This window comes from Eumetopias jubatus, unplaced genomic scaffold (assembly GCF_037043125.1).
Source record: "Eumetopias jubatus isolate StellerSeaLion01/CBP00866 unplaced genomic scaffold, mEumJub1_p1.0 scaffold_2, whole genome shotgun sequence".
Lineage (NCBI taxonomy): Eukaryota > Metazoa > Chordata > Mammalia > Carnivora > Otariidae > Eumetopias > Eumetopias jubatus.
In genome coordinates this window covers 108847643-108861767 of record NW_028274808.1, presented here as the reverse complement: position 1 = coordinate 108861767, position 14125 = coordinate 108847643, and the positions used below count along the sequence as shown (strand labels likewise).

Genomic DNA, 14125 nt, shown 5'->3' with positions numbered 1-14125 from the left:
ACTAGTCACACAATTTTAACCCCAAGCATACACTTCTCCAACTACCAGTATCTATCTAGCTTTCCAAGCTTATTATATATCCTCACTTCAACCCCAGCCAGAGTCAATTCACTGACCTGGTGATTTCTTAGAGAACATTAACCCCTTAAACGTCTTCCCCTTTTCCTTGCCAATTTAGAGTCCATGATCCCACTTGATTCATTTGGCAAAGCCCCAAATCTAGTTAAATCTACCTCTTCAATGGCGCTTCTTCTGCACACCAGCACTGGGCTGTGGCACGAGAAAAACAAACAAATGATGACCAATCTCTGTTTAAATTTATGACTACAAATCTCAAGTGGGCTCAGTTGAGTGCCCTGTATTTGTACAGCATTTCCCTACTTAATTCACTTTCTCATTCTCCTGGAAGAATATTTTCTATTTTGGTCTTTAAACCTCCAGATCTTTATTCTCAGCTAATGACCTCATTTGTTATTTCACTTAGAGAGTAGAATAATTGAGAAAAGAGCTACTCCATATTCCAAAACCAAATCTCCCAACCTTTAGCATTTGTACATCCATATTTTTAAAATGAATGAACTGTTAAAGAAGAACTAAGGCAATTTTGAAGAACAAGTCAGAGAACTTACATTCCAGATATCAGTATTATAAAGCTGTAATAGTTAAGAATGTAGTATTGGCACAAGGATAGACAGAATAATGGAACAGAATAGAGTCCAGAAATAGACCCAAACATCTATATTTTTCTGATTTATGAAAAAGTGACACTGATGTGTAGTGGAGAACGTATGGCCTTTTTAATAAATAGTGTGGGCCAAATGGAGGTACACATGGAAAAAGAATAATCTTGAACCCCGACTTACACCATAACAGAAAATTAATTTCAGATGAATTATAGATCTAAATATAAAAATAAAACAATAAAACTTTTAGGAAAGAAAGACCAAATCATGATCTTAATTTAGTCAAATATACCTTAAACAGGACATAAAAAGAAAAAGATTATTAATTAGACTACAATAAAATTAAAACCTTCTGTTCATCAAAAACACTATTAAGAGTGAAAAAGTAAGCCATGGGGTGGAAGAAGGCATCTGCAGTACAAATATCTGACAAAGAAACAGAATATATAAATAACTACCATAAATCAACAAAGAAGAGCAATCATTTAATGAGAAAATAGACAAAAGACGTAAACAGATACTTCTTAAAAGGGAATATTCAAATAGTCCATAAAAATACAAAAAGATGATCAACTTCCTTAGTCACTCAAGAAATGCAAATTTAAGCCATAATGGTATACCAGTGCATAACAACCAGAATGACTAAGTTGAAAAAGACAATATCAAACGTTGACAAAGATATGAAACAAACAGAACTCTCCACACACTGCTAAGAGTGTGTATTGGTAGGAGCGTAAACTGGTGGAACCACTTAGCAAAACTGTTGGGCAGTCTCTACAGAAAATGAATACACACATTCCCATAACCCAGCAATCCAAGTTCTTGATAGATATTCAAGAGAAACATATCTGTATGTTCATCAACAAACACATACAAATACATATTCACGGCAGCACTATTCATAATGGCCCAACACTGGAAACCACCTTAGTATCTGTCAACAGCAGAATGGATGAATAAATTGTAGTATATTTATACAAAAGAACACTGTTCAGTAATGAGGATGAATGAATTACATCTACAGGCAACAACATGGAAAAGTTTTACAAGCATAATGTTAAGAGAAAGAAGGCAGACATGAGAGTACATTTTCTATAATTCCATTAAGATAAAGTTCAAACACAAGGCAAAAATTAACCTGAGCTGTTAGAAGTTGGGAGAGTGACTACCCTCGGCAAGAAGCAGGAGTTGCTTTAATACGCAATTAATTTATCAAATATCCTATTACAGATACACATTTGAGTTACCTTTGCATTTATAAAAATGATCACCATGGTAACTTCAAGTAGAAAAATTAATAACAAAGTAGTAAAAAAACGAAATTATTGCCAAAGATATAAATTCAGTTCAGATTGCCGATTTTTCCTACTTTAAAGTCTGCATAAAATGCGTGCCTAAATTTTGCAAAACGTTTTTTTCAAGATTTATTTATTTGAGAGAGAGAGTGGGGGGGGGCGGAGAGCAGAGGGAGAAACAGAATCCTCAAGCAGACTCTGCACTGAGTGTGGAGCCCAATGCAGGGCTCCATCTCACAACCCAGATATCATGACCCTGAGATCATTACCTAAGTCAAAACCAAGAGTTGGACACTTAACCAACTGAGACACCCTGGCGCCTCTAAATATTGCAAAACTTTTAATTCTCTTTCTGAAGCCTTCACTATATTCTCTTTTAAGAAAAAATGATGTCATTTATCCATGTCTTTATTTGTAAAACTGTGAAAAACAAAACAAAAGGTGAGAAAATTACTTTGAAATAAATCAAACATAGACAGCCACTTTCTCAATCAACCTTTTTTATCACCAGGCCAACTTTGAACACATACAATGCTGTTTCTCAAAGTCCCATGTACAGAGCCCCTGCATTACTACCTCTCCTGAAATTTTTTGCCATAACTATATAAAATGAAGATAACAACAGCAACTATCTTATAGAGTGTTATTAAGATTAAACGAGATAAAAATGCATTATCCTGGAACAGTGGATGTTAGCACTTAATAATAACACCCTTAATATGTATTAATACTGTTAACATCAGAATAACCTGAAGTGTTTGTTAAATCACTATTGACTTCTGGGCTCAACCCCACACCTACTGAAGCTGAATTGCTAGTTGGGCCTCGAAATCTGCATTTTAACTAGGCTTTTGAGTGATTATTTTTGTAGATTTAAATCTGAAGACCACTATCCAGAGATTAAGGCTTCTTACTTCTTCCTCAGAGCTCCAATACAGGGATCTGTACACAGTGAATGCTTACTGACAGTCTAACTGATATTTAATATTACCAGATGGGTATGATATAAATTATTAAAGCAATCTGGAATTTGTTACACATTTATGCAGTATAGGGGAATAGATTTTGACATTTTGACTTCAGCAAAACATAAAAGGAGGCTTGTTAAAAAAGAAAAAAAGGTAGCCTCAGTTTTAATCATTTTAACTTTCTTCATAAAAGATATTTGAATCCTCTTGTATTTTATATAACCCATTTTTCACTTAAAATAATTCAGGACAGTTAGGTTTTTATTGCTTTCTGTTTTTGTTTTGTTTTGTTTTACTTTAGAAGATCCAGGGAGTATACACATGTGCTCATGGAGAGGACAAATGACCATAATCCCTGGGCTCTGCACCATTAATATTAGGCCCACAACCAGGCTTCTATCATTACTTTCTTTCTTATATTTGTGTTCATTTAAAGGAAGTTTCCAGTCTAAAAAGAGAACTGCAAATGAAAATGTCTTCAGCTATTTAAGTCAAATAAACATTTAAATCAAGTTACAGTATCTTTTTAAACTTTTTGTCTATAAAACAGCTACACAATTTGTCGCACGGAATAGAAAATTTTAATAGGAGAATAAATCTTTTCATTAGATGTTCGATTGCATTGAAAGAACAAGAGAGTCAACCTTTGACAAAAGAGAAAAATTAAATACACTCTGGTGAACATAGCATAATGTATAGAGTTGTTGAATCAATATGTTGTATGCCTAAAACAAATGCAACATTGTATATCATCTTCAATTAAAAAAAAGAGAAAAAAGTAATTATTTCTAGCTTCATTTCTTTTTTTTTAAAGATTTTTATTTATTTATTTGACAGAGAGAGAGAGAGCAAGAGAGGGAACACAAGCAGGGGGAGTGGGAGAGGGAGAAGCAGGCTTCCCACTGAGCAGGGAGCCTGATGCAGGGCTCGATCCCAGAACCCTGGGATCATGACCTGAGCCGAAGGCAGACGCTTAAGGACTGAGCCATCCATGCGTCCCTAGTTTCATTTCTGTTTCATGTCATTAAGTAAACATAAAGATTAAAAGATAAAACCTAGATATTTTATCAGTGCAAGATAATGTTTAGGAACTAAATGTTCTTATTTGGTGAAAAGCCTTAAAGCATATGCTCTATTGTGAAAGACAAAATTCATATAATTCATGTACATATTTTCAACTACCACTGGCTATCTCAGTAAATCTAAATTCTTTAAATTAGTTGAAGAGATTCAGTGAGTTCTTATGACACATTTATTTCATAAGCCAAATACAGGAGTGGTTGGGATTAGACATGAAGAACTTGACCTGCAGCCACCAGATGGACTTATTTTCCAGCCAAAAATCCGCTCCTTTATAAATATCAAATGCCCTTGACTTTCTGATGCCACAAATAACCTTTAAACTATCTCTGAAGTACAGTGAGACTTTTTTTTAAATCTCTCATTCTCAAGAAAGGAAAGGATGGGATTTTTTTTCTTTTCTTTTCTTTTCTGGCAGAGATGCTACGTTCTGACAGTTTGCTAAGCAGTGGAAATCATGCTGTAAGCAAAAGTCTCTGCAAGACAGAGATTCTTACAAAATAATCTTTATTTTTCCAATGGATAGTGGCTACTTTTAGAGGATCCAGTGCCAAGAACAACTTCACTGAAGCAGGATTCCCTGAGATTGAACTCACAGGATGCATATACTGAACCACTAAGGCTTCTCTTCTACCTCTGTCCAGTGGTAGCTTGACCTCTAGACCTCCTAGTCTATCTCAGTTGCACAGGCTGACTTTGGACATCCAAATCAGTAATAGTAACCTATATTCTAATAGGATAGAATAAACTATGAAAATGAGTGAATGCCTTAAGTAGAAGGTTTAGCTGCTTAGCAAAACAACAAATTAAAAATGCTTTACTTAAGCATCCAAATAATCTGATTTTTCTTAGAGTTAAAAAGAAAATTCCCAGACTTCAGATGAAAGGAGCAGAAAACTTCAGATGAAATTTGACTCCTGTTGAACATTTATCATTGAATTTCCTTGCATCTTGAGAATTGCCTTGGTAATCACACATGGCCCTCTTTATTGATCCAGTCAGAGAAAATTACCTACCAAAGACCCAAACAGAGTCATTTGTACACTGATTTTACGTTGCTTTCCATCTGTTTCCTTGGCCTCTTTTATGTCCGTGAGAACCTATGGTTTTGATCATTCAATTCTAGATTTAAGAACAAACCAAGAGTTGCAGAAAATTTTTGATCTGTCTTTCTTATCAGTGATGGCTATTGTGAATTCTACTGTGAGGCCTGAACCAAATCTGAGCATGCTCAAAAGCCAAAATAGATTTGGAAAAGGAGACCCCTTCTGGAGACATGTGGTTGGTAGGTGAGACTTTTACAAGTACTGATCTCATTTAAAAACTTGGAGGGCACTTCACAGCAGGCTCTGAGAGTAAGCAAAATGAGACTAGACTAGAGAGGACACGTTCAAGATCATTAACAGGGCATCCAATTTGATACTCACCATAACTCAATACCACATTTCATTCATTCACTCGTTCCCCATATTTTCTGTTACTCATTTAAATTAGGAGCTGGGTCTTAATTAAATACTTAGGACTTCTCCAAGGAATAAATATACAAAGTGGTAACACTTACTTTCCAGTAATAAACTGACTTCTGGACGGTGTGCAAATAGGCTGGACATAGTAGTTCTCCAGTTTAACTCCTTCGGCTGCGAGCTTGTCAAGAGTGGGAGTCTTGATCTCCGAGCCGTGGTAACCCACATCTCTAAATCCCTGATCATCCGCTAGGATGAAAACGAGATGGGGTTGGGAGGTGGCCGTTGTGCTGGGCTCTGGTCTCTCTCCAGATTGAGCTCGCAAGGTCCCTTCCTCCTCCTCCTCCAAGCCCTGGCCCCAGGACAGGTAACCGTAGGTGAGGAGGCTGAGGACCCAGAAGGCTGCCAGCGCCCCCATGGCTAGCATCCTTCCCGGCCAGACCCAGGCATGCGGAGGCGGAGGCGGCGGAGGCGGAGGCCCCGCACAGTCCCTGGGGGCCATTCACTTGGGTCGCGGCTGAGACGCCACTCGCCGAACCACTCACCGCGTGCCGCCGCCGGCGCACACATGCAAGCGGGAGGGGTCGACCGAACAGGCGGTGGACTATCTCCACCTGTAAAGAAGTCCTGCGCCCCTCTCGGCTGTCACCACATCCAACAACTTTCTTTAACTTCCTAGAAGTGATGAGACGTCGGAAAAACAAGGAGTCGCTCTTCTCCTTCAAATTTCACTTTCTCCTCCTCCTCGCTCCCCTGAGCAGCTGCCACCAAAAAAAGTCAATGCCTCCACCCAAAAGTTCTCGGGGGAAGAGTCTAGTAAGGAATTGAGAATCACCTTGGGCAGGGGCTTTTTCTGCCCAGAGCGCCCTGGACGTTGAGGAGCGAGGTTGCGGCGGGCGCGCGCGCGGGGGTCGGTGGGATCGGCAGTCTGGCCGTCCCCTCACCTGGAAAGCACTGGAGGTTGAGCCGCCACGGCTCGCCCATACACTAGCAGATAAACAGCTGCCTGAAGTGGACCGACTTCCTGACCACTTTCTCCACTTTTCCAGGGCTATTTCTCCCGGTCCTCTCCAAGGCGTTTGCCAATCTCCCCGACACTAGGCGGCGAAGTGAGGGGGGGAAAGCCCAGTTTCCTGATTTCTTTCCACGGCTAACCACCCCTTTTCTGCAGGAACTTCGGGCGCCGAGTCCTCTGGGCCGCTGGAGCGCGTGGGGGAGCGAAGCGGGGTCCCCGCCCCGGTGGCCCCTCCACGCCGAGCCCACTTGGTCTCCGCGGAGTTGGTGCACCCGGCCGAGGCGCTGAAAGATGGGTGCGTTTTGTCAGCTAACTTACTTAGTTTGCGCGCTAGGCGTTCTTGGCCGCCGCCTTCCTCTTTTCTGTCCGGTGAATCACAGAACGGTACTTTCGGCTTTAGCTCCTCCAGGAAGAGGGGGAGGGGTAAGGTTGGTTTAGAGGTTCAGTCTTTCCTTTTTCCTTTCGGGGAGGAGGAGGGAGGGGAGGCTTTGCGGGACAGAGAGAAAGCTGCGCGCCGCTCCTCGATCCCTGCGGGATCCAGGGGAGTCCGCCAGGGCTAACTCCTCTCTGGGTTTCGCCGGCTGCCCTCCATCATCCGGAGAGGGGGGAAACGACGGCGGCGGCGCGGATCGGGAGGGGTGAAGCGGCTGCTTCTTTTCGTGGGTCCGTGAATGAAGAGCTCTCTCGCCCATCCCGAATGCTGCGCTTGCGAACTTTTTCTAGCTGCTGGAGGGAGTGAGAGAGGAAGAGCAGGAGAACCAACAAACTGGGTAGCACACTCTTTCTTCCTCTTCCAGCTTTCCTTTACTAGTCTCTTCCCTCCACCACCACCCCCCATTTTTCCTACTCTTTTTATCCCCGCCTCTTTTTTTTGTTTTAAACAGTCGCGACTACAAGTTTTTAAATCGAATTTCCTTTCCCTGTTGCTGGCCTTGACAGCCTGACTTCCTCATGAGCTTCTCCCTACGTGAAGATGTTGAAATTGTCCCCTTGTTCTTACCTCCCCCCAAACTTACGCACAGGGCGTCTCCAGCCAAGAATGTGGGGTGAAGAGGAGTTAACGCATTTCACCCTCAAGAACTGAGAGCCCAGTCTGCACTCCTGCAGTAAAGAAACCATTTCGCATCTAATAGTTCCAGGAGCTTCATCACTTTTTTTTTTTTTTAACTATGTGGAGTGAAACTATTGTAAAAGCTTGTCCTGACTAGGAAGATATGCCTGCTTTTTACTAGAGTCACAGGTTTTTAAAGCCCTGCTCAGTCAGGAAAGGGATTTGTGGTATCTATAGAGGAGGCAATCAATGAGACATGTTTTTCTTTTCCCAAATTTATTCAAGTTATTTACTGAACACCTACTATGGGCTGGCACATAAAAAGCCAGATTCTCCCAATTGCCTAAGCATAAATCTAGGTTTCATTTAGCCATTATTTTTAATTCCTTTCTGTTACTAAAGTTCCCATTTAGTTTCTAGGCAAAACATTTGTAAAATGGAAACTTAGCACCTTTGAAACTTGCAGTGTGCTCCACACAGGTAATTTTGCTAACATGTGTAGCCTTCTACCAGTTTATTTTCTTCCCTGAAGCCATTCTGATTAGTCTGTGGAGGAATGAGCAGTGTTAGAAGGCCTACTTGGAAATATGATCTTGGCAGTTCTGTAAGGTAAATCACCAAATATGTAATGAGTGAACTGAATATTGGGAGATTGGAAAGCACTTGAGGTAAGGCTCCCAGCTTTGTAGGCCTAACGAGGTGCTTGAGTGTCAAAAGACGTTCAGATGAATCAGCTGCTTTTATTTTTTATTTTTTTTAGATTTTATTTATTTATTTGACACACAGAGAGGGAACACAAGCAGGGGGAGAGGGAGAGGGAGAAGCAGGCTCCCCACGGAGCAGGGAGCCTGATGAGGGGCTCGATCCCAGGACCCTGGGATCATGACCTGAGCCGAAGGCAGACACTTAACGACTGCTTTTAGTTGGGGATAGTCAATGACTTAGCACTTAGTCCATGTTGCTACGCAAGAAAGAGGGTCCTTTTCAGTTCAGATTTCAAGCAAGAGTAAATAATGATAATGTTAACATTTATGGCTTACCATGTGGTAACCATAGTGCTCTATATACTGATTTTATATGTATATATATATATATATACACACATAAATATACACACATATGCCTTATGGTGTTTATAATGTGCTTTACATACTTTATCGCTTTTCCTTCCCTACCAATTTTATGAGGTATTCTTCCATTCAACAAATATCTGAGGAGCTGGGCTAATGCTAGTAGCTGGGAAAGTAATGGTTAACTAAATCAGGCACAGTGTGTGCTCTTGTGGAACTTACATTGATGAGAAGAGATACACTGATCAATGAATCACCCCCAAACTCCAGAGGTTACCTACTATTCTGCAGTATTCTGAAGCAAAGGAACAAAATTAAAAGAAATTTTAACACAAAGAAATCTGACTTAGACTAGGTGTGGTTAATGGGTGAGGTGGTACAGGGAAATAACCTTTAAACTGAGGGAAATGTTATTTTGTTTGGTATCTACCCCCCCTTTCTTTTTTTCAAGAGTTCAGCTTTTTATTGAACAGATTACGGAAGAAGTTTAGTAAAAAAGACCAAAGTTCATGTCATCGTCAGACTCCTCTGATTCTTCTTTTCTTTGCTTCCACTTTCTTCTCAGCTGGGGCAGCAGTGGTGGAGGGAGCAGGACCTTCTGCTGGTGTGGCACCAGCTGCTGGGACAGGTCCATTAGCCCCTACCTTGCCGATGAGGCTCCTATATTGACACTGGCAAGAGACTTTGCAAACAAGCCCAGCCAGAAAGGTTTAACATTTACACCCGTTGCTTTAATGAGGCAGGGCTCTTATCCTCTGTGAGCCTCACCTCATCATGGTGTAGGATGAGGGCTGAGTAGAAACAGGCAAGCTCCCAGATGAAGGCCTTGGTACAGATGAGGGCTGAGTAGAAGCAGGCGAGCTCTGAGGCCTTGGTGCAGATGAGTGCTGAGTGGATGCTGCCAGGCAAGGTAATCATCACAGGATGAAGTGAGGGCTTCACCCCACCCTGGCCTTAGCTTCTGCAGAAGAACAGAGCGCCTTAGTGGCAGCTGAGGAAAACCTGTTATGCCCTTTTTACAGGAAACTTAGACTTGCAAATCTGTCTGTCTTCAAAACCCACGTTTTTCAAAATATAATCTCTCCACAAGTGGACATTAAGATCTTTTCTAGCCACACAGCACAGAGAGAACACAGCTGCCAGAGTTAGAGAATTCCAATCTTCACACAAGGCATGCATGCTCTCCACATTCAGGATAGAAGGGCAGAATTCTGGCCCTAAAAATGCCATTTCTAGAGTAAACAGTACTAATATTAAGGGAGACTAAGAACTATTTGCAATTAGTAGTAAGAGCCAAGACACACTAATAGTCATGCTACAGCAGACCAAATGAGATGTGACTCAAAGGGAAAATCCATTGGTTGGGTGCCCTAGCCAAACTGGGAAATGGATAATGGTTATTCCCACATCCACAAGGAATACCTTGAGAATGAAATCAGAGGCTTTTGAATGCCCTATGCTTTACTGTACATACACTGGTATTATAAGCACATAAACTTCGCATTTCTCATTACAGGATTGAGTTTCATGCACTCTAAGCAGTAGTTTTAGCGTCCTCATGAAATCCCAGGTTAAAGACCCTCTATAACTTAGCTGTTTTTTTTTTCCTGACTTTAGAGCCAGCATTTCTGGTGTTCAGGCATCAGCTTCACCTGTGGAACCACACCATAGGTTTATTTCAGCTTAGATATAGTCATATTACACAGTCCTCTAGTTATGAAATGGCATAAAAATTAAAGGTACTATTTGATTCAGTAAAGAGAGAGAGAGGAAATAGAATTGCTTAGAGATGAAATCAGTGTGGACTGATTATTCAGATGAGGCTTAATCAGGAGGTGGGACTGAAACTATGCCTTAAAGGGCAATCAAAATTTGGGAAAGAAGAGAGGAAGTTACAGGAAGGCATTTCAGGTGAAAGGAAAGAGAAGACCAACTGGCTGAGACACATTTGGACTGGGAGAGACTCGTATACGATGTTAGGAAATTCAGATTACACCAGATATTGAGAAGCTTTGAAAAGTTATAAAGGGCTGGAACTTGATTTGAGGGCATTAGGAGTGATGAGGTCCTTTGTGCAGGACATAACATGAAAAAATACTTAAGTAAATCATATTAAGGTCCTTTCTGGGATGGATTTACAGACATAGAAGCAACAAAGTGGCTTCAGTCCATAAAAATTTGAAGTGTTGAATTTTACCCCGAGAGCACTGAGTCTATTAAAGTTTTTTTGGTTAGGGCAAGACATGATGAAAATGTAGGAAAAGATTTCCCAGGATGTTTTTAGGGAGAGATTTGAGGGAGTAAAGACTAGTATCACACAACTGCCACAGTGTGAAATTTCTACAGCAATATATTCCTTAAGTTAAAGATTACATCATCTTCTGGGAGAGGGGCATTTGTTAAAAGTTTAGGAAGAAGTAATTAATCACCTAAGAGGAAAACAAGTGACAAAGGAATCAGGGACCCAGTATAGGACCTTCTTTGACGGGACGATGGAAAAAGAAAAATAATAGAATGTATTGTCAGGAAGGTCACCGTCAGAGAGGGAGATCAGAGTAAGACACCACAGTGTGGCCTGGGGCTCTTTAGGGGACAGACCATGGGTGGTGGATGCCAGGGTGGAGTAAAGGAGTGGATATGAGAAGCTCATCAGTAAATGCAGAAGCTAAGAAAATCACAGACAAACACTAAAATGGATAGTTGCACAGTAGTTCTTTGAAACTTCCATGTTAATCCTCACCATAAAGATATTTCCCATCGCCCCCCATATGCATGGGCAGAAATGCCCTAGCTTACTACTGATAAGTAGTTGTTGTAGTTACACCTAGATAAGTTGTTGTTATGTTTTTGCTTACTAAGAGAGCATGCCTGCCACCCTATTTCCCTTTCTCTATAGGCATTTATTTTCAACTAAACATGTACTTAGATGCTTAAAAGATACAGCTAATTTTTTAAATGTAGGCTTAAAAAGTTGTGAAAATAGTCACTCCAGGATTTATAGACTATTAAAAAGATTTAAAACTCAGTTGCCGCTTGTTTGGGTTTATAAGTACATTAAGTACTTAAAAATGAAAGAATAGTCACCAAGTTTAAATTCATGCACAGTCTAAAAGAAACATTTGTCCTAATATAGTCATTTTGATATGCATTCTATATAATCAACTCCTTATTCATCATTATTAACTCTTCTTTAGTCTACAGAACAAAGGCTGCTTTGAGGCATTGTCTCAAGAAACAAGAGCTCTCTGATTAGGGTGGTTAAGTAGTTGATTTAGTAATTGTTAAGTAAAAATCATTTCTCTTTCTTGGGAAGTCTCTGTTGAAATAAGCTGTAATAATTTGAGTAATGTGAGTGACACTAAAGTTTCAACAGTGTATAAACATAGCTACCCAAAAGTAACAAGGTTTTTGACATTAGAAACTCAGAAAATTGGAACTGTCAAAGAGATATTTCTTTCAGCAAACGTGTGAAAGCAGACTTTTAAACAGAATTTTTTTAAAGATTTTATTTATTAGAGAGAGAGAATGAGAGAGAGAGAGAGCATGAGAGGGGGGAGGGTCAGAGGGAGAAGCAGGCTCCCCGCTGAGCCGGGAGCCCGATGTGGGACTCGATTCTGGGATTCCAGGATCATGACCTGAGCCAAAGGCAGTCGCTAAACCAACTGAGGCACCCAGGCACCCCTTAAACAGAATTTTTACAATAGGGAAACCTGGTCATTTCCACAAGTTTAAAATCTGTTCTTACTGCTTAAATTGTAAGTAAAATTCTTTATTATTTACATAGCAATTTTCTGTTTAGAATATCAATTTCTAAATTTGGCTGCTCATCAGATTCCTTTAGGGCCTTTTTTTTTTTTTAAGGAAATTCCCAGCTCCACCTAAGACCTAAATCAAAATATCCAGAGTTTGAGAATATCTATGTTAAGAAAAGCTCTCCAGGTCATTCTGGTATGTATAGAATTTTGAAAACCACTGATTTAGAAGCCAAATCATCAAAAAGTTTTAATAGATTACTTAATGGATGAGGTTGGTGCCATCTATCAAATACAGTATGGGAAACACAGCTGAAAAATGGGTGGATAAATCTAGAGTCAGAACATCTGAGGGCTGAACAGTGAGTTTCTGTAAGATGGCAGGAAGAATTAAAGTTGGGACATAGCCAAGCCACGAGGATCAAGAAAAGAAGGGAAAGGCATTAAAGCTTAAGTGGGTGAGTGACAGGGGCAATAGCCTGTGCAGGCACTGCTGGATTCAGATGCACTTAAAGGAAAGACTGGAAGGAAAAGCTGAGTTCTAAATCCAGCTCATCTATAGTGATGTCTTTTGGCAGGATTCATAGTATTCTCCTGTGGCATGGGCCAAAGGTCTAAGGTACTGACCTCCTGAGATTGAAATGTTCTGCTGTCTGGTCTCAAAGAGGCTAGATAGCTGTGACACCTAGAGTCAAGGCTACTCAGTAAGAGTAAGTGCCTGATCTGGCATCCAGAATGTAGCATATTCCCAATTTTAAACTGTATGAATTTATAAAAATCATATGATTTAAAGACTATAAGAATCATGTAAATCATAAGAATAAAAATCATATGGATTTATAAGATATAGTGGTGAAACCAATGGAAGTTGGTGATTGGAGAATAAAAATGAGGGAGGAATAAATGATTATACCTAGTTTCTGGTTTGGGGAAATAGCCAGAATGGTAGTACCACTTATAATGGTAGAAGTCATAAAAGGACTAGCAGATTTGAGGACTAGATGGAAAAAATTACTCTGGTGTTGTTGAACTTGAGATATGTGAAGCATCCCAATAGACGAGTGCAGTAGATAGGTGGATATATGGGTCTGGACCTCAGAGAACAAGGGAGGAGAGAAAATTGTATCCACATCTAGATAGGGTGGGTAAAATTTCCCAAGGGAAGTTGGAGAATAAGAAGTGAGAAAAGGGCTGGGGACAGAACTCTTTAGGATAGGGAAGATGAAATATGGCCCACAGGGAAACCAAGAAGTAGCAAGAGAAATGTAACAGCAAAGATGGCCGATTTCATTGAACATTACTCAGTAATGGCAGGGTGCCAGCACTATGCTAAGTAGTTTTTCATGAACCATCCCAGTGCTCTTCACAACCTATGTAGATAGATGTTATTATTACCATTTTACATGTGAAGAAACCAAGGTTAAGTTACATCAGGTGGTTGTACAAAGAGAAAACAGGGGAAGGACATCATAAGAGAACAGAATATCAAATAGCTTTGAACCAGAGAACTAACACATCAGGAGGTGAGAAAGGTCAATAAAGTCAAGAGTGAAGAGTGAGATCAGGAACATAGTAGGTGTTAATTCATTGGAATAAGGTCTCTGCAAATAACTTACTAAAGCTTTTTTCTTTCTCTGAATTTACCAACAGAGACAATGATAGAGCTCTATGGTATTGAGGTGTTGATGAACAAAGTAGGTTTGGAAAGAAAACAGGGTTTTAACTCAAAATGTATGAAAAGAAACTGA

The 14125-nt window shown here is 40.2% G+C and overlaps 1 protein-coding gene and 1 pseudogene across 2 annotated transcripts in view; both read right to left on the bottom strand.

Moving 5' to 3' along the window:
* The window catches only part of ARSJ (arylsulfatase family member J), a 74627-nt gene extending 68636 nt beyond the window's left edge, over positions 1-5991 (bottom strand). For both annotated transcript variants that reach the window (XM_028121345.1, XM_028121344.1), the window contains exon 1: positions 5588-5991. In XM_028121345.1, coding sequence (XP_027977146.1) covers positions 5588-5991 — 404 coding nt within the window. The remainder of the gene's footprint in view (positions 1-5587) is intronic.
* Positions 5992-9112: 3121 nt separating this feature from the next.
* LOC114222676 (large ribosomal subunit protein P1 pseudogene) lies at positions 9113-9543 on the bottom strand (annotated as a pseudogene).
* Between the last annotated feature and the right edge of the window lie 4582 nt (positions 9544-14125).